The 21,504-nt window shown below is 31.7% G+C and overlaps 1 protein-coding gene across 1 annotated transcript; it reads left to right on the top strand.

Annotated features, from left to right (window-relative positions):
* The first annotated feature begins 360 nt into the window (after positions 1–360).
* On the top strand, positions 361–5,757 carry LOC135950372 (uncharacterized). Its single transcript, XM_065499919.1, has one exon. It carries the CDS (start codon positions 361–363, stop codon positions 5,755–5,757), a length of 5,397 nt encoding a protein of 1,798 aa, XP_065355991.1.
* The last annotated feature ends 15,747 nt before the right edge of the window (positions 5,758–21,504 follow it).

Here is a 21,504-nt window from a genome sequence, read left to right on the forward strand (position 1 = left end):
ACATAACACAATAGTACCCTATAATCCAGCAGAGTCGGTAAGTGAATTGTTTACAATTTACAAAAAATTTCCTAAATATATTTTTATTGAAAATTACTATTTTTACGGATTGTTCAAAACTTTTAATTAGAAAAACTTGTTTTTAAACCCACCCACCCCCTTCATAGAAATTTACAAGGTTTTTTCTAAAAGTGTTGAAAAAGTTTAATATTGACGTTTTTTTGCAACACAATATTATTTACTGTGAAAAACACACCCAATAGGAAATTTACTCGCTGGTACACACAACCCACGTCAACTATTTCGTAAATTTTACCCATTTACCCTAATTTTTTTGAGGTTTACTAATTTTTTATAAAAATGCCCTCCTTAAAATCAATGGCCGCAAGTTTCATGCGCTATATCCAAGTGGATTTAGCTTCCTTTGAAGACAATTACAAGAAGACCGTCGATGAATATCTCACCCTAGCCGCTATCCAGTACCAAAAACGAGAACTGGAGGAAATATGGGACAAGATTTCCACCAGATATGAATGGGTTCGAGAATCTGAACTAATGGATGACCCCGAGAAAGCTGCTACCATCAACATAGATGAACTCACCCGAGAATACGCCAAAGCCAAATCTCTGTTCAGATCTCGAATTATTTCCATTGATGCAGCACTAGCAGAAGCAACCCGACTGGAAACCTTGAAAAATTCCCCTCCTACCCCTTCTACTCCTCCTACCCCTGTAACCCACTCAGCACCTAGCTCATCATTTAGCGTACCCCCTTGCGACATGCAAGATTTCCATGGCGATTACAAATCTTGGACATCTTTCCGAGATATGTTCAAAGCCATTTATGGTAATAACTCTCGCCTTAGTGGGGTAGAAAAATTGTTTTACTTAAAACAAAAAACCCGCGGGGAGGCCAAAGAAATAGTTGACAGTGCGCCATTGACAAACGATGGCTTTGTTATCGCTTGGACACTGCTAACTTCTCAATATGAGAATAAACGCATGCAAATTAATGCACAATTGAAAACTTTATTCAATCTACCATATGTCAATGTCCAATGTGGTGTAGCTATTCGTAAATTACAGAGAAAAATAAATAGTTGTATTTCAAATCTAAATACACTAGATATTGATACAGATAATTGGGATCCAATTTTCGTATATCTCTGTTCGTCTAAACTGCCCAAAGAAACACTCGAAGATTTTGAGAAAACCCTAAGAGACAGTTCCAATATACCCTGTTGGACTGAAATGGACATATTTTTGACAAACACATATAAAGGACTTGAATCTGTTAATGATATCAAGAATCCAAACACATACCCAAGAAATAAACAAAATTCTGACAGTAAGAACCAAAATGAGCGAAAAGGCAATACATTTGTAAATAATGTTACCCAAGAACCCAAAAAAGATACCCATGCCAAGAGAAAGCCTCAACCCGAACAAAATCCTTCAAACTCCACCCGAACCCAAAACACTAGTAAGCTCAATGGCTCTGTATGTAAGCTTTGTAAAGCAAATCATACTTTGAGAGATTGCCCCTCCTTTATCTCAATGGGAGTAGCCGAAAGGATTAATTTTGTTAAACAAAATGGCTGTTGCTATAATTGTCTAGCGATTTCTCACGGCATTAAAGAATGTCACAGTACCTTTACTTGTAGACATTGTGGCGGAAGACATAACTCTCTTCTTCACAGACCCTCGTCGAACTCTAATACACACGCTAGTACGAACTCTAACCCGACAGATGAACAACCATCAACATCAACACGGAATGTGTCGCAGTCGTTTTCAACACTGACCAACCAAACTGATGGCGTATTAGATGACCGGAAAAAACTTTTAGGGACAGCTGTTTTAAATGTCCAAGTTCATGGTTCTATATTTCCAGCGCGAGCTCTAATAGACCCAGCGTCAGATTTTTCGTTTATTTCTGATCAGTTCAGACGAAAATTACACATACCCACACAACCCATAATAGCTGAAATATCTGGTTTGAACGAAGTTGTATCAGCTCGTTCAAACAAAATGTGTGAAGTTACTCTTAGGTCCAATACCCAAAGAAACTTTAGTTTAGAAATCCAAGCGATAGTGGTCAAAACGCTAACTAGAACATTACCCACCCAAAGTATAAACCCAAATATCATAAAAGATTTAGAACAGATTCAGTTAGCAGACCCAAGGTTTTACGAAAGTAGACCTATCGACTTCATTATAGGAAGTGATTTCTACCCACAGATTTTAAAATCTGGCGTTAAGAAAGATTTTCTTAACACACTAATAGCTCAAGATACCGAATTTGGTTGGATCTTGACTGGACCTGTCGAAGAGACTCACAGAACCCAAACAATAGTTTCATATTTCAGCGCAGTTACACTTAATAAATGCTTAACAAAGTTTTGGGAAATTGAAGAAATCCCACAAAAACCCATTAAGTCGGTAGAAGAAACTGTATGTGAAAATATTTTCACGAAAACCACCCAACGCTTACCCAATGGCCGTTATCAAGTAGATCTTCCGTTTCGAACCCCGCAGCTAGAGTTAGGAAACTCACGCCATGTGGCAATGGCACAATATTTAAGAAACGAGAAGAATTTGATGAAGAATCCTACTTTAAAGTCTGAGTACGATAACGCTCTGCAAGAATATGTTGACTTAGGTCACATGAAAGCAGTTAATTTTAACCCAAACAGTTCTTCCACGACTTATTATTATCTACCCCATCATGCTGTTGTCAAACCCGATCGTGTTACGACAAAAGTTCGAGTAGTTTTTAATGCTTCCAGCAAAACTTCGAACGGCAACAGCTTAAATGATGCTCTATTTATTGGTCCTACATTACAACAGGATTTATCTATTGTAATATTAAAATGGCGCTTTTATAAGATCGTTTTTAATGCCGATATTACAAAAATGTACAGGCAGATCTTATTGAACACTACCCACACCCCGTTTCAGCGAATATTATTTCGTAAAAGCGTTAATGAACCCATAAAGGACTATGAACTTCAAACAGTCACGTTCGGAGTTAATTGCGCACCCTATCTAGCAATTAGAACTCTTCTTGAACTGGCTAAAGAAGTTGAAAATACCCACCCGATTGCATCTCATATATTGAAAAACAATATGTATGTTGACGATGTTTTATCTGGTGCCCATACAATTAAAGATGCAAAAATTGCTCAAACTGAAATGATTACGGTGTTAGATTCCGCAGGATTTCCATTAAGGAAATGGATATCAAATACACCTGATCTGTTAAGCATTTTACCCGAAGATCATTTACTTGATGTGGATTTACTCACCCTACCAGATTCCCATAATACCAAGACCCTAGGTATTCGATGGAATGCAAAAGAAGATTTCTTTTTCTTCAGCGTACCCACTATCGAGAAGAGAAATTCGTACACAAAACGCTCAGTGTTATCTGATATCGCTCGTCTGTTTGATCCAGCGGGTTGGTTAGCACCAATTGTTGTGTCTGCTAAGATCATTATGCAACAAGTTTGGCAAGATAAAACAGACTGGGATGAATGTCTAAAACCACTTACCCTAACAAAATGGTTGAAATTCTTAAAATTTTATGATGATATTAATAAAATTCGAATCCCAAGATGGATTAATTTTGAACCCTCATCAAAAATAGAATTTCATGGCTTTTCTGATGCATCAGAAAAAGCTTATTCAGCAGTTCTATATGCAAGAGTTACACCCATTGATGGGCCAAATACAGTTACCCTACTCTTCGCTAAAACGCGAGTCGCGCCCATAAAAGTTCTATCAATACCCAGATTAGAACTATGCGGTGCAGTGTTGTTGGCAAAAATGTTCCACAACGTTTTAACTCAACTCAATTTACCCTTACACCAAGTATATTTTTGGACAGATTCCACAATTGTTTTAGCCTGGCTTAGTAAGCATCCAAAATCATGGGAAACGTTTGTAGCTCACCGTGTTGCCGCTATATCGGATACCGTCGGAGTAGAAAACTGGAATCACGTCGTGTCACACGAAAATCCAGCCGATCTTGCCAGCCGTGGATGTACTGCCGAAGAGCTGACAAACAACAGTTTGTGGTGGAACGGACCCTCATGGTTAAAAGAATCTGCGTCCAAATGGCCTATTACAACCCAACCCTATATAACTCAAGCTGAAACTGCTCAAAGTTACGCGAACACAGTAACAACCCAAATAGACATTCTTAAAGATTTCTCAAAATGGTCTAGAGCTCTTCGAGTCTTTTCATATGTTTATCGTTTTTATGATCGAATCTCTCGTACCCCAAGACAATTGACCCGTCATCAGAGAGTTGAACTTAATCAAAATACACATCCTGATCCTAAAAACAGATTTAAATTATTGTTTGAACACCCTAGCATTCAATTGGATGCAGAAGAGATCAGCACAACAAAAGATAAACTTATAATAATATGTCAGACTCTATATTACCCTGAAGAGTATAATTGTTTAAAGAGGAAAATTCCAATACCCGGAAAAAGTACTCTTTCTACCCTAACACCCTTTTTAGACACGAAAAACATATTACGAGCAAATGGTCGTTTGGCAAATTCCAGTTGTCTATCATACAATGAAAGACACCCAATTATTCTACCCTACAAGAGTTGTTTTGCAAAATTGCTTACAAATCACGTTCATTTGATAAGTCTACACGGAGGAAATCAAGCTATGTTGCGCGTTATACGGTCGGGCTATTGGATTCCAAAGCTCAAAAATCTGATACGCTTCATAATTGATCAATGTACCCAATGTACAAGATATAAGCAGCGCCAAACTACCCAATTAATGGCCGCTTTACCTCCAGAACGTACCCAATTGTCAAGACCCTTTTACAATACTGGAGTTGATTTTGCTGGACCGTTTGACATAAAAACGTATGCTGCCCGAGCATGTAAAATCACCAAAGGCTACGTTTGTGTCTTCGTATGCTTTGCAACAAAGGCAATTCATTTAGAACCTACATCAGATCTGTCTACCCAAGCCTTTATGGCGGCTTTCGCCCGATTTTTTTCGAGGCGGGGATGCCCTGCCAGCATTTATTCAGACAACGGAACTAACTTTGTTGGAGCTTGTCAACTACTGAGGAAAGAGCGGCAGGAATTCCTTAAGCAGCTAAGATGTTCAGTCATTGAAGCCAACAGTTTTCAAAACCTGATGTGGCATTTCATTCCACCCGGAGCTCCACACATGGGAGGATTGTGGGAAGCTGGCGTCAAAAGCTTCAAAAGCCACCTGAAGAAATCAACAACAACCCGACACACATTTGAAGAGTTCGCTACCCTTCTGGCAAGGATTGAAGGGTGTCTTAACTCAAGACCACTCAGCCCATCAAGTGAGAACTCACACGATCTAAACCCATTAACCCCAGGTCATTTTTTGATTGGTTCGCCTTTGTTAACACCTGCCGAACCCGATTTTAGTGACGGAAACGTGACTATTGCAAATAGATGGCAGAAACTGAGGATTCAGCATCACCATTTCTGTAGAAGGTGGAAGGAAGAATACCTCAAGGAGTTACACAAAAGATATAAGTGGAAATACCCTCAAAGAGAAATTGAAGTAAATGATTTAGTTGTCATTAAACAGGAAAATATTCCACCAAACGAATGGTTGCTGGGTCGAGTTGTTAAAGCTATTCCGGGATCTGACGGACGAGTCAGAGTTGTCGAACTACGCACTGCAACAGGAAGTTTAACTCGACCTATAACGAAAGTTATTGTATTACCCACAAACTAGTATAACTCTACTAGTTAACACTAATATCATTTACTTTATTTACTTACCCAACTCATAAAACACTAACTCATTTTTCACTTTTATTTTTGTAACTAACACTTTACCCAAACTCACCCATTCATTAACTCATTTTTATTCATATAAATTTCATTTCATTTAGAAGATGGCACCCAATAATCAAAACTCCAAAGGTCGTGTTGCTAAACGCACTAACAGGAGAAGTAACTCTGAAGTCGACAATACTCAAACCCAAAGTCGGCATTTTGGATGTGGCATTTGTAAGGCTAATCATCGTCTTATTAAATGTAAAAAATTTGCAAACTTCAATTTGGAGAAAAAATATAAAACAATTACCCAGCTACATTACTGCTCAAATTGTCTAGCTAGGAGTCATTTGATAGACAAGTGTAGGAATACCACGCGGTGTAATGTATGTGGCTTAAAACACCACACAATTTTGCATGGACATAAAAAGATCCTCAAAACTATAACCAAGGTTCATAACAAAACAAAGAAGACTTCTCCAACATCAAAAGGGTCAAAGGACAACAAGTTGAACATTCTGACAAACCAGCTGCCAACTTCATTGAACAAAGTTTTTGTTCCCACCGCGGAAGTACATATAATGACTGATGATGGTTGGGTTGCAGCCAGAGCAATCATTAACCCTAGCTCCACGTCATCCAGAATAGCCAGCATATTTGTACGAGACTACAAACTAGGGACTTTTAAACTAGATGATGTCACATATGTGAAGATTACTCTATCACCAAATATGTCATCAATCACTAAATTTGATTTATACGTTATGGTTTCTGATGATTTACCCAAAAATCCCTATTCTTCGGCAGCTAAAGAGTCAGTCAAAGAAAAATTTGAACATTTGGCCTTAGCGGACCCAAAATTTTTCTCCAACGCAGCCGTGGAACTGGAACTTGGTGGAGATCTATATAGTTCCATTTTAAAATCAAATGTTCTCCACATTGAGGGTGGAGCATTAATTGCTCAAGATACAACTCTTGGTTGGATCATTATGGGCCCCTACTCCGGATAACCCTTTAAACTCAAAACCCTAAGTATTTTTTTACTTAAATAAATGACATATCCATATATAGTACCCATAACACTGAATATGCACTAAAGTCAATGTTTTTTATTACAGAACTGCCTTGGCGGGGGAGAATGTTCACGCTGTGAACAGAAAAGTACCAAAGTACCAACACTGTCAGCAAAGTGACCCCAGTGGCATCTCTTCAACTACAGCCAACTTCATCAACAACAAAGCAGAAGAGAAAAAAAACCAACAAACATCACATATTCTAAAAAACCACACAGTAAAAAGCAACTGCAGCAGATATCACCCTTCAAGTGTTTTTTAAATATTAATAAAAAAGCTAAAAGGTGCTAAAAGTTTAAAACAGAATTATAATTCAAAATTAAAATTGTGTAAAATTATAATTAAAACTTAATCCTAGTTAAAAGCTTAATCTTAATTAAAAACATTAAAGATTATTAAAACTTAACCCTAATTAAAAAACTATAAAAATAATTAAAAGTGTTAAAACTTAAAACTAAAGATATTTAAAAATATAAAACCCTAAATCTAAATAAATATCTAATCCTAAAGTTAAAAACAATTAAAACCTACCACAGAATAGAAAACCCTTAAATCTAAACCCTAAATACTTAAAAGAATTAAACCCTAATGAATATATGATTATAATCCTTAACCTAAAATTTCTAAAACTGCTATATACATATTTACTTTAATATATAAAATTCACCCGCTAAAGAAAAGGTCAATAAACATATAATATTTTATAACGTTTATGAAAAGAAAACGAAAAGTGTTTTATTTACTTACTAGCTAAACTTAAAATAATAATATTGCCATCTCCCTTTAACACCTAAATAAACAGTAACATATCTAATGATTTCGTTTTATAAAATTTAATTTATAACCGTCAAATAAAATTTTATAAAACGAAACTACAAAGTTAACAAAAACTGTGTAAGGAAAATATTCAAGTTTCAAATCAAAGAATAACAAGCCAAAGTATATATACTTATGTGTTAGCAAAAAAAAAACTAACTCTGTATATGAGTTAGTAAAAAAATTACACAAATTAAATTTTCTCTACGGTTTTATAAAAATGTTTTAAATTTTAATTTGATTGAATTATCAATACTAAAAATTTTAATTCTTTCCTAATGTTTAAATTATATGTCAGAAATTCTAAAATAAATTAATTCTTGATTTGTGCAAAATACAAACACTTTAACAATGAAAGTGTTCTAAAAGTATTATTAAAAAAAATTACCTCATTTGAAGTCATACACCCAATATAACTTTAAAATTCTATTAAAAAGCTGTGGTAACAATTCGTTAACTATAATAATGATGATAAAAAAACAAAATTCAAATAAATCTAAATTTGCCTAAAACTCGTTTAAATGTGCTTATAATTTATCTAAAGGGTTTAAAGCGATAATAACGAAAATCTGTGATCACTCATATTTCCCACTAAAAATCGATTTTTTCATACAAAATTCAAAGAAATCTAAATTTGCTTATAACTCGATAATTAAAGGGTTTATAGCGATAATAATGAAAATCTGTGATCACTCATATTTCCCACTAAAAATCGATTTTTTCATACAAATTTGAAAGAATTTTAAATTTGCCTATAAGTCGTTAACTAAAGGGTTTAGAGCGACAATAATGAAAATCTGTGATCACTCATATTTCCAACTAGAAATCGATTTTTAAATACAAAATTCAAAAAAATCTAAATTTGCTTATAACTCGATAACTAAAGGGCTTAGATCGATAATAATAAAAATCTGTGATCACTCATATTTCCCACTAAAAATCGATTTATTCATACAAAATTCAAAAAAGTCTAAATTTGCTTATAACTCGATAACTAAAGGGCTTAGAGCGATAATAATGAAAATCTGTGATCACTCATATTTCCCACTAAAAATCGATTTTTTCATACAAAATTCAAAAAATCTAAATTTGCTTATAACTCGATAACTAAAAGGTTTAGAGCGATAATAATGAAAATCTGTGATCACTCATATTTCCCACTAAAAATCGATTTTTTCATACAAAATTAAAAAAATCTAAATTTGCTTATAACTCGATAACTAAAGGGCTTAGAGCGATAATAATGAAAATCTGTGATCACTCGTATTTCCCACTAAAAATCGATTTTTTCATACAAAATTCAAAGAAATCTAAATTTGCTTATAACTCGATAATTAAAGGGTTTAGAGCGATAATAATGAAAATCTGTGATCACTCATATTTCCCACTAAAAATCGATTTTTTCATACAAAATTCAAAAAAATCTAAATTTGCTTATAACTCGATAACTAAAGGGTTTAGAGCGATAATAATGAAAATCTGTGATCACTCATATTTCCCACTAAAAATCGATTTTTTCATACAAATTTGAAAGAATTTTAAATTTGCCTACAAGTCGTTAACTAAAGGGTTTAGAGCGACAATAATGAAAATCTGTGATCACTCATATTTCCAACTAGAAATCGATTTTTAAATACAAAATTCAAAAAAATCTAAATTTGCTTATAACTCGATAACTAAAGGGCTTAGAGCGATAATAATGAAAATCTGTGATCACTCATATTTCCCACTAAAAATCGATTTTTTCATACAAAATTCAAAAAAATCTAAATTTGATTATAATTCAATAACTAAAGGGTTTAGAGCGACAATAATGAAAATCTGCGATTATTCATATTTCCCACTAAAAATCGATTTTTAAATACAAAATTCACAAAAAATCTAAATTTGCTTATAACTCGATAACTAAAGGGTTTAGAGCGATAATAATGAAAATCTGTGATCACTCATATTTCTCAATAAAAATCGATTTTTTCATACAAAATTCAAAGAAATCTAAATTTGCTTATAACTCGTTAATTAAAGTGTTTACAGCGATAATAATGAAAATCTGTGATCACTCGTATTTCCCAAATCGAATTTTTTCATACAAAATTCAAAAAAATCTAAATTTGCTTATAACTCGATAACTAAAGGGTTTAGAGCGATAATAATGAAAATCTGTGATCACTCATATTTCCCACTAAAAATCGATTTTTTCATACAAATTTGAAAGAATTTTAAATTTGCCTACAAGTCGTTAACTAAAGGGTTTAGAGCGACAATAATGAAAATCTGTGATCACTCATATTTACAACTAGAAATCGATTTTTAAATACAAAATTCAAAAAAATCTAAATTTGCTTATAACTCGATAACTAAAGGGTTTAGAGCGATAATAATGAAAATCCGTGATCACTCATATTTCCCACAAATTTGAAAGAATTTTAAATTTGCCTACAAGTCGTTAACTAAAGGGTTTAGAGCGACAATAATGAAAATCTGTGATCATCTGTGATTTTCAACTAGAAATCGATTTTTAAATACAAAATTCAAAAAAATCTAAATTTGCTTATAACTCGATAACTAAAGGGCTTAGAGCGATAATAATGAAAATCTGTGATCACTCATATTTCCCACTAAAAATCGATTTTTTCATACAAAATTCAAAAAAATCTAAATTTGATTATAATTCAATAACTAAAGGGTTTACAGCGATAATAGTGAAAATCTGTGATCACTCATATTTCCCACTAAAAATCGATTTATTCATACAAAATTCAAAAAAATCTAAATTTGGTTATAACTCGATAACTAAAGGGTTTAAAGCGATAATAATGAAAATCTGTGATCACTCATATTTCCCATTAAAAATCGATTTTTTCATATAAGATTCAAAGAAATCCAAATTTGATTATAACTCGATAACTAAAGGGTTTAGAGCGATAATAATGAAAATCTGTTATCACTCATATTTCCCATTAAAAATCGATTTTTTCATACAAAATTCAAAGAAATCTAAATTTGGTTATAACTCGATAACTAAAGGGTTTAGAGCGATAATAATGAAAATCTGTGATCACTCATATTTCCCACTAAAAATCGATTTATTCATACAAAATTCAAAAAATCTAAATTTGCTTATAACTCGATAACTACAGGGTTTAGAGCCATAACAATGAAATTCTGTTATCACTCATATTTCCCACTAAAAATCGATTTTTTTTAAACAAAATTCAAAGAAATTTAAGTTTGCTGATAATTCGGTATCTAAAGGGTTTAGAGCGATAATATCGAAAATCTGTGATCACTCATATTTCCCACTAGAAATCGATTTTTTCATACAAAATTCAAAGAAATCTAAATTTGCCTATAACTCGTGATCACCCATATTTCCCACTAAAAATCGAGTTTTTCATACAAAATTCAAAGAAATCGAAATTTGCCTGTAACTCGTTAACTAGAGGGTTTAGAGCGATACTAATGAAAATCTTAAAGTGGTAGATATGAATAATGAATATAGAACTCTCTACTTTTAAAGAAATTCAAAATAATCTGTAACATATGTTAGCAGCTATACATTATACCAACTTTATTCAATAAAGGAGTGTCATTTGTAAATATAACATGCCGCGACAACATAGATATATGTATGTAATATGAATATAACAAAAAAAAAACAACAACTAAATTTCAAATAGAACAACATGGCTTATATATTATGTAATAACTTAACAATAATAACAAAACAACAACGACATCAACTAGTAACTAACTATGTTGTATAAAACAACATGTTAATAAAGTAACACTTGTACTAAGAGCATAAACAATTTGGTTTTGGCGGAAATATCAACAAATAACTTACGCTATTTTATTTAATATTTTCTCATGTTGTTGTTGATGTTACTGTTGTTTTTCATTTTTTGTTTTGTCCCACCACTTAGTTTGAAAAGACAGGTGGTTGGTTTCACTGGCACGGTGGTTGTTGTCAATTTGTTGGATATGCCATTCTGTTGGAGGCAAGTGAATGTATGCAGAACGTAGAATATATGAATTAAATGATGTTAAGCAGGTAGTTTTATGGTTTAAACTCAGTATGCAGCATATTAAATATGAGTATATTGCATGAATAAACATTTAAAATAAAAGAGAGGGTATTCACGGAAAAGTTTCATTGGGGGAATGTGAGAATTTTAAGCCACTGCTAACATTGTGAGTAAAAAATCTAGGAGATTAAGGAGAATCTATCGCAATTTTAAATATATTACAATAACATTTGGCCCAAGGACGAATCCTATTTAAACTGGTAAAATTATTTCACATAAACACCATAGAAATGCTATCCCAAAATAGGACTTTATCGGCTGCAAATGCTAGATTTATATAAATATCCATAGAAATATACTAAAAAATCACTCAAAAAACTGTCTTGCGGATCGAGTCGTTATTGACCCCAGCTTCCATATGAGGCCTACTTCCGAAAATTACATTAACGGGCTCAATACTCTTAAATATGACCAGTATCCCGAAATATTACAACACAAATAAAAATAATATGGAAGGAAGTCACGCGTCTAAATTTCAAAATTTACTTTAAGGACCACAAAGGAGCAAGTTTTATATGGAAATGTATCAACTGTCCTAATTTCATGGCGATCGGCAAATAATTGACCATTGCTCCTATACAAAGCCCACTTCCAAAAAACACTCACGAAAATAAATTATTGAAATTTTAAAAGAATAGGCTTGAAAGACTATACTTTCTTACTTGTTTTTTTTTTTTAAATTTTGTAGTATATCTAACCAGCCAAGATTTTAGTGTTCAACTTTTACAAAATATTTCATTTGGCCAGCATGTATTGTATTATAATCCGTACACATTCTTTATATTTGCATAGTACCCTAGCAGTGCACAATGGGCTTAAACACAAGTTTTTGAAGCAATAAATTACAGGAAGCAGGTGCTGATCACCCAGGTTTTATTACTCATTTAATCGATTTTTAAAATTAGGCACAACAACAACAAAGGTTTCATGTTTTAATGAATAAAAATACTTCCAGCATAGGTTTCATCTTGAAATTTCGGTCACGGCTTTATAAATATGTCAGAACTATTTACTAATAAAATGGGAGTGGTTGATGAATCATACTCACCCCAAGGCGCAGGGTAAGGTTATGACATTCTAGTTAATCAAAATTCCATATGCTGACAGATGGCATAAATCAAATCAAAATAATATATTTTTATTAAAATGCAAAACCCTCTATCTGACAATTTTCATACATTCCCACTGAATATTGAAAATCAAAACCCTCTATTAATCATAAAGTTCACAAGAATGCAAAATTTTAAAAACCAATTATATGTGAGATTCAGTAGTTTTTGATGCAGAATCGAGTGGTAAAATCAGATTTGCAATATATTCAACCAATTTTGCTCTACAGAAAAATGTGCTCAACATCCGCGTCTTTAGGTATATTGAACCACCACATGGAGTAAAAATTTTCCAAAAAAAAGGTCGCCATTATTTTTATTTACGCAAAGACCTTCAGAAAAATTATGATATCCGTAAAACAAACATACTCTAATGTACATATGTATATCAAACAGTTACACAAATGTATAACTTTCGGCGGCATGTCACAGTGTCCATTGACATAATGTCCATGTGTAAAGTGTCGTAAAGTCCATGGACATAATGACACTTTTGGAGTGACATAATATCCATGATATTTAAAAAATAATTTAAGTATTTATGTTTTAATTTAACTTCTATCGTATTTACCATTGTAAATTTAAAGTAGTAATAAGACGATAGCTGCTATTTTTATTTATCTGTTATCTGAATTTTGTGGAGTTCAGACGTCACAAATTTAAAGTTTAAAAAAGTAAAAGTGTTAAAATGGGTAATGTAAAATATAAATATGAATTTAGGAATAAATTTGACAAAAAAAAGAAAGTTCAATAAAAAATTTAAAAACTTTCACTTCAAAAAAATACTTTTTAATAATTTATTTACAAGAAAGGCTTTATTTAGCGAAGCCGCCTGCCGCGTTCTATGGAGGAGAAAGTTCGTAAGAGCGGCCGTAGGCCGCCACGCTGAAAAACTTTATTTACAAAGACAAGTTTCTTGCACTCAGTAGCATGGCGAGCAACTATTCGGTATCGCCAAAAAAGGTATTTCTTATTGGCGGCCTGCGGCCGCTTTTAGGGGCTTTCTCCTCCATGGAACGCGGCAGGCGGCTTCGCTACATGAAGTTTTCTAATATATGAAAATATAAACTGCTACTAGGATCAAAAATTTTATAAAAATTTGTTTTTCTAAACAAAATTTGGACATTATGACACTTTCAAAAGTGTCATAATATCCATAAGCAAAGTGACATAGTGTCCATGGACATTATAACACTACCGAAATGACATAATGTCCATGGACATAATGTCACTTTATGGGGTGTCATAATGTCCATGGACATTATGTCAATGGACACTGTGACATGCCACCATAACTTTCACTGGAAAAATTATAAATTTTGTAAAATTATTTTTAATGTTGCTTTGAAGTTTTCTTTGATTTACTCAAAATCAATCATTTGTTGCTTGACTGGCTTTTGAAATAAACGCTTCAATTACATAGTAAAACACATGATTTTGGGATTCAATTCTGACAATTGCAAGTGAAAGTAGCGCCAAAAATAAAAAATTCTGCATTATTAGTTTTGTCCATAACACTATATAACACCAAAAAAAAATTACGAGGTCTGACCAATAAATATTGATAGAGGAGACAAAAAAAAACACGTGTATCGGTTAACATATTCTACAAAAATATTCTCGGTGACATTTTACATAACTTTGCGGAACACATTTTATACCTAAAATGTAAGGATCATATGGTTTCTTATGAAGATTTACAATAAGTATGTGCCAGAGTTGGGAAACTTTAATCTCAAATGAAATTCAGATGTAAACTTTCAAAACGCCGATACACGTGTCTTCTTTTTTTGTCTCCTCTATCAACATTTATTGGTCGGACCTTGTAATTTTGGAAAAAATTTGATTTTGTTGTATAGTGTAATTAGTCATAGCTCCCATATAAGACACGCTTCCGAAAATCACTTTAATGTGCATAAATCTGTAAAAAATTATGGTATACATACAAAATTCATGATAAATAACATTCATATAGACACAAATCACACGACCTACTTTCATGTTGATCGGTTCATAATTGGATTTGTAATAAAGTTATTGAGCAAAAAATTTTAAAAATTGGTAAAAAAAAATTAAAAAATCGACCTTTTTCGGGTATGTATGTTCCGTACTTTTTTTCTACTATTCAATATCTACAACTTTGCTTCAGCCACAAAAGAGATGTTCCGTACGGTATACGAGATATAACCGTGCCAAAATATATAAAAAGTGATAAAAATCCACCTTGAGGAAAAAAAATTCCTATGGCCATTAAATTATTACGGCAGCCAACTTGACAAAACTAATGATGCAGAAGTTCTTATTTTTTGGGCTACTTTCACGTGCAATTGTCAGAATTGAGTCCCAAAGCAATGAACTGAAAAATGTTGTACTGTGTTACAGATAACGAAGTTTACTATTGAATTTCTTTCTAATGATTTATGCAGAGCTTGGTGATGGTTTTAAGAAACGAACAATTTAATTTGATGTACAAACATTTAAATCATTGACATGATTAGATTGTTTTTCTCTATAAATTTTAAGTGTTATACAAAATCAAAAATATCAACCACTCACTTTAATAAAAAAATTAAATTTTAATTTCAAAATGGGTTAAATTTTACATTTGTGCGTAACCAAAGAGCAAAAAATTGTATAGTTATTTTTTTGCACAATTTTTTTTTGTAAAAATCTAACGTTGACATTTGAAATTAAATAAAATTCATAAAATATCAACCTTTCACTTTTAGAATAAATTAAATTCTAATTTCAATAACGTGTCAAATTTTACCCGAAGACCCTTTGAGGGTTAAACATGTTTTATTGTATACCCTGTTAAAAGTTTACTTTTTTGCCTCTAAAACCAGTCATTACACCCATAGTGCAGTGGCTGCCAGGTTCCTATATGTTTATACCAATTTTGGTTTTACACTCACAATAACCACAGCCAAATTGTGAGTGGTTTTTTATTCATTTTACCAGCCTTATAGTTTTTTTTTTGTTTGGTTCAATTGCACTGAAATATAAACCATTTTGAAAATATTTATATCTGTAGATACAAATTTATTATATGTATTTATACATATGCAAGCATGTAATATATTTATTTGTATACAAATGAATTTAATGTAAACTCATTCTTTTATATACAATTATATTTATTTATTTACAATACCAGTATATAAACATAAAGGCAGACAATAGAATCATAAAAATGTTTGTACTATATTTTAAATACATACATGCAAATTATACTTACTTTAGGTATACATGAATATTAATGTTTTTGTATGTATAATTTAATATGAGTACATTATTAATTCAAATTTAAACGTCAAAGTTATCCATACGTAAATACGAGCACATTTATGCATAAATTGTAGGTTATGTAATGTGTACATTTCTTGTAACGAGGATCAGACATGGGGTCTTTGACCAACAAACCATGATTTATATGTGAAATAAATAAAAAACATAGGTATAAATGAGTTATGTAAACCTATTAAGGAGTGAGATCGAAAAATTCTTAACATACATATATGTTTATAAAAAAGAAACCACTAAACTTACAGCTTTAATTTTTTTTTTATTTGATTGAAATTATTATTACAATTTACAAAAAAAATTATTTTTATAGTTTTAATCACTAGTGATGAAATTTTTAACCTTTTTCGGAAACCCTTCCATTAACGTTTTTATAGTGCTTTCTGTCACTTTGCTCGAACATGTAGTCCATCTCCGTTTAAAATCTACCACACTTTTGGACACCTTTTTTGTACTCTTCAATTCTCTTTTAACAAGAGCCCAATATCTCTCCACTGGCCTTAGCTCCGGGCAGTTTGGAGGATTTGCCTCTCTTGGTACAAATACCACATTATTGTTCTTGTACCACTCAAGGGCTTGTTTGCCATAGTGACAGGATGCCAAGTCAGGCCAAAAATAAGTGGACACATTATGAAGTCTTATGAATGGAAGCAGCCTTTTTTGTAAACATTCCTTGATGTAAATTTCGGTATTTATAGAGCCCGTTGTAACAAATGAGTGGCTTCTTTTGCCGCAACTGCATATTGCTTGCCATACCAAGAACTTTCTGGGAAATTTTGTCTGCTTTTGGGTCCTAAACTTTTCTTCAACATTCCCTCGAGCATCAGCAACATAAAATTTTTGACCTGGAAGTTGCGAAAAATCTGCCAGAACATACGTTTCGTCATCCATTATGCAGCAAGAATATTTTTTTATAAAACTTGACTTCAATTTCCGTGCTCTGTTTTTGGCCTCTAAATTTTTAGTAGCGTTCCTGTCAGGAACTTTTTGAGCCTTGTATGTTTTTAAACCTGCATTAGCTTTAACTTTTCGTACCAAATAGTCCGAGCACTGAGCTAACCGGGCTGCTTTCCTACCGGATGTGTTGGGAGCTCTTTTGAAAATGCGTTCTATTTTTTTGGCTTTAGAAACATCATGTGGACCATTCCTTCTACCTGAACCAGGTTTTCTATCAACTGACAAGTTCTCCCGGTACTGTTTAATAACATTGGAAACAGTTTGACGGCAGACCTTTGTATGCTTGGCCAACTTTTTGTAAGACCAAGTTGGGTTTTGTTGAAAATATTTAATAATTTCAGTACGCACTTTTTTCTGGTCACTCATTTTAATCAGATTAACAAAAAAATTAATATAATTGACATTACACATAATAACTGACATGTTTTTCAAAGGTAACTTGATCAAAAAAAAATTCAAATAATACTTGGGTTAAAAAATGTAATGAAAAACGTGTGTTAAGAATTTTTCGATCTCACTCCTTAAATGAAATAATATTATGCTGTTTTCAAATAACATTTAAAAAAATAATGATATTATTTTATATTACAAGGATTATAATGCTTAACATGAAATACAAAATCCTGTGAATATTATTTGTGGTGGATTTTGAAAATGTATATGTCAGTTTTTGAAAATTTTAATAAAAATATCACAGATTATTATAGATATGAAACAAATGACAGTTGTCAAAAAAGTTTTCAATGGCTGTGATTTGCAGACCGAGAGAAAAAATATAATTTTCAATAGGCAACTTGTGTGAAATATATTTTTCCCTCTTTTCAAAACACAACCATTTTGACATTTTCTTTTGTTATTTTTCTATTGAAACCAGCTGATTCATATCTGTATAATTTGTGAAAAATATTTTCATGATTTTTTTTTTAACTTTTTACATTTTCGATGCTCTAAAGCCATAGTAGGCGTTCATATTGTTGAGGTTACGACAATTTTCGTCAAACAACCCGAATGTGAACAAAAGAGCGTAATAGAGCGTAAAAATACACACATTTCATTCATTTGCTGTTGTTGTGAATATTTTATTTTTTACCCAAAAAAGCACACGAATTAAATGCCTCCAAAGGTTCAAAATTATTCTCCGTCACTTTTTTTTTAGGAAATAATTATGTAGCTCGTGAAAAATTGTGTGCTGATCTATTGTTTGGTAAATTGTTTTTACATGGGTTCCTAGTTGGAATGGCATTTTGTGGCCGGTTTCTAAAGTTGCTTTCCTTCGGGTCTACAAAATTTCAAAAAAAATCATCAAATGTTCTGTTCTTATAGTCTTACATATGGGGGTTATCTATTTTAGTTCAAGAGATATTTATGTTGAAAATTATTGTATTGAAGTACTTCTTCAGAATCTATGGTTAGCAGATATTTTTCAACCAAAAAAAAAAAAAAAGTTCGGTTGGAACTCCTAAAAAGAGAATCATACAATGAAACTCATTTGAGGAGTCTAATTTTTCCCTTCACAAAATAAAACTCATTTGAAGAGTTTTATTTTTCTCATCAAAAATATAACTCATTTGAGGAGTTTTATTTTTCCGGCCAGGAAATAAAACTCATTTCGTTTATTTTCGTCTTTTTTTCCGTATCTTTCCTTATACAGTGAGCCAAAAAATGAGTATACACCAAAAATTTTTTGATTTTTTTAAGATAATGAAAATCCTAAAATTTATGCATCGATTAAAATTTTAAAGTTTTGGTTTGTTGGAGATTGGGTTGAATAATAGATTCGGTTGTGAAAAAGAAAGATTTTAGTCGGACTATAATGATCTTAAAAATATCAAAAAATTCGCTGGTGTTTACTCACTTTTGAGGCTGTGTGTATATAATGGAAATTTAATAATAGGAATCAAACAATGTTTTTATTTTACGATTGCAAGGTGCTTTACAAATTCGTAATGATCTAACCAGAGGCAAGCTTTAGGTGTCAATTTATATAAAATGAGTTTTATTTTTTGACGGTAAATTAAAACTCTATTTTTTATAGTTCAATCCGTACTTTTATTTTATGTTGAAAAATAATTGAAATATATATATATAGAATCCAGCTGAATTCAGTTTTGAATTTCAGAAAAGTCATTTTCTTATTTGCCAACATTGCCAACTAATGCTGAAGTATTTGGTCCACTTATCAAGTATTTAAAAGAATTTAATTCGACTTCAATAGACATATTTTTTTTATTTATCTTGCAATTTGTTTTATTTTTTTTAATTTGAGTATTTTTAGCAAAGGCTGATAAAAAAAACAAACTTTATTTTTCATTTAACCTTTTCTTTGCAAAAAGTATTTATCCATTTCTTTTAAGAAGTTTTATTATAACTATTTTATCCTTTTCTCTGTTGTTTTTTTGTGCAGAAATATTTTTTGTTGGAATGAAATGTTCTTGACACTTTTAATTGAATTTATTACTATCGATCTAATCGGAAACCTTTTGCCAAAAAAATAATATGTACTAGAAGAAAGCAGCAGAAAAGTAAAGTAGTAAATTTAATTTGTTAAAGTTATTGTATAAAGTTTGTTTTTCTTAGAGTCCTTTTCTACACCCACTTTAAATAAAACCATGGGATGGATCCATATTGGATACTATGAATTGTATTTGGAAAAATATAAAAAAAGGGTTATAAGAGGTACTATTAAAATATAATTTGTTATGAGTTGTTAGATTTAAAATTTTACAAGAAGGTAAGTAATAATTTTATAAAAATCTGTGACCAATTTAGAACTTTTAATGACTTTATTTTTTATTTTCAAACAAAACTATTAGGCATACTTCCCCTTTACCAAATTCATTTTATCTAAGACAAAACTCTTTAGAAAGTTTATTCAACAAATACTAAGAAAATAAAATACAAAATTAAAACAAAAATATTTATTATTAATTTATAAGTAAATTTAACCCTGCTGTTAGGTTTGGACCATTTTGGTCAAATTTTTTTTTATTTTTCATATAAATTTGCAATGGCTTATCGTATCAACTTAAAACGTCTGCTCAGGTATTATTTTTCTATTTTAATGATTTTAGTTAGTTTTTAGCTATATAGGATAACATAGAACAGAAACAAATTAAAATTTACAAATCTTAGGTTATGGACCATTTTGGTCCATGCAATATATTTTATTCTTTATATGAGTAAAAGTAAGAAAAAACAATTATGGCTTATTGTTATTTTCGAAGCAAGATGAAAAAATTGTTTTTCGATTCGATTTGCATACAAATATGTTGGATATAATGCATTTGGCATTATATTTGAACTTACATCAATTGCAAATTCCCCATTTTCTAGTAGCTGAAATTTTTATATCAACTCTTGTAGATGGTACACTATTTGATGGCGAAGCTTTTTGTTGAGTCAATAGCTCTGCTGCAAATGGATTTTTAGGTTTGACTGTCCATTTCAAAACGTATTCTTCTGATAGGCACATAGCTAACTGGCGTAAAAACTCGGATGTATCATCTATATTTGAAAATACATCATTTTACCATCTATTTAGTGTTGTAGTAACTAATCGTTTGATCAGCAGTATCAACGCCTCCTAAGATAGACAAAGGAAACTTTGTACAGTTATAATAAGAAACGATTGCAGGTATCTTGTTATGATTATTGATGGAGCTCATCAATATAGTTCCTTTAGTTTTATGGCCGATATATATAGCAAACAAGTGCTGCGATTTCACTAAAAGCAAATGCGGATGTATATAAAGGAACTTTTTTGGACATAAACAATTTCGGTGGAAGTTTTGTTTTCCCGAAATGTTCCCATATATGTATGTCCGTCTCCTTTGCATCTTACTCAAAAGATGAAGTTATCACATGTTATCAGGATGTTATAAAACATTGAAAGAAGAGTTTCCCAATTGTCCCATAACTCAAACTTGTCACTACTTTTTTGTTGTCTTCTGTTGACAACATCATCCAAGCTGAGAGCACTTGTATCAATATGCCAAAACTTGCATCAAACTAATCTTCGTTTTTGCCACTGCAATATAAAATTATTATGATAACCTAATTACGTATACACAAGAATTAGAACACCAATAAATCTTTCCATTTACTTTCAAATTTAAGTCTACCACATTTATTCGTATTATCCATGATTATTTTCACACCACAAAGCGTTAAACCTGGTGGTAATGATGTAATATTCTCCGCTGAAGCTCCAATGTGACGTGGTAAAGGAATCCATTGCATTTTGGTTTTCGCAATGTATAATGCATCTACAGCATAATCTGCTTAATTTTCTTCACCATTGTTCATTTCGCATTCACCAATATGACTTTCTTTCAATATTTTCATCTAATATGGACGA

Source organism: Calliphora vicina, chromosome 2, assembly GCF_958450345.1.
Source record: "Calliphora vicina chromosome 2, idCalVici1.1, whole genome shotgun sequence".
In the NCBI taxonomy this organism is placed as follows: domain Eukaryota; kingdom Metazoa; phylum Arthropoda; class Insecta; order Diptera; family Calliphoridae; genus Calliphora; species Calliphora vicina.

Coding starts and splice junctions, on each gene's coding strand:
- LOC135950372 (XM_065499919.1), top strand. CDS start 361: ATGCCCTCCTTAAAATCAATGGCCGCAAGTTTCATGCGCTATATCCAA.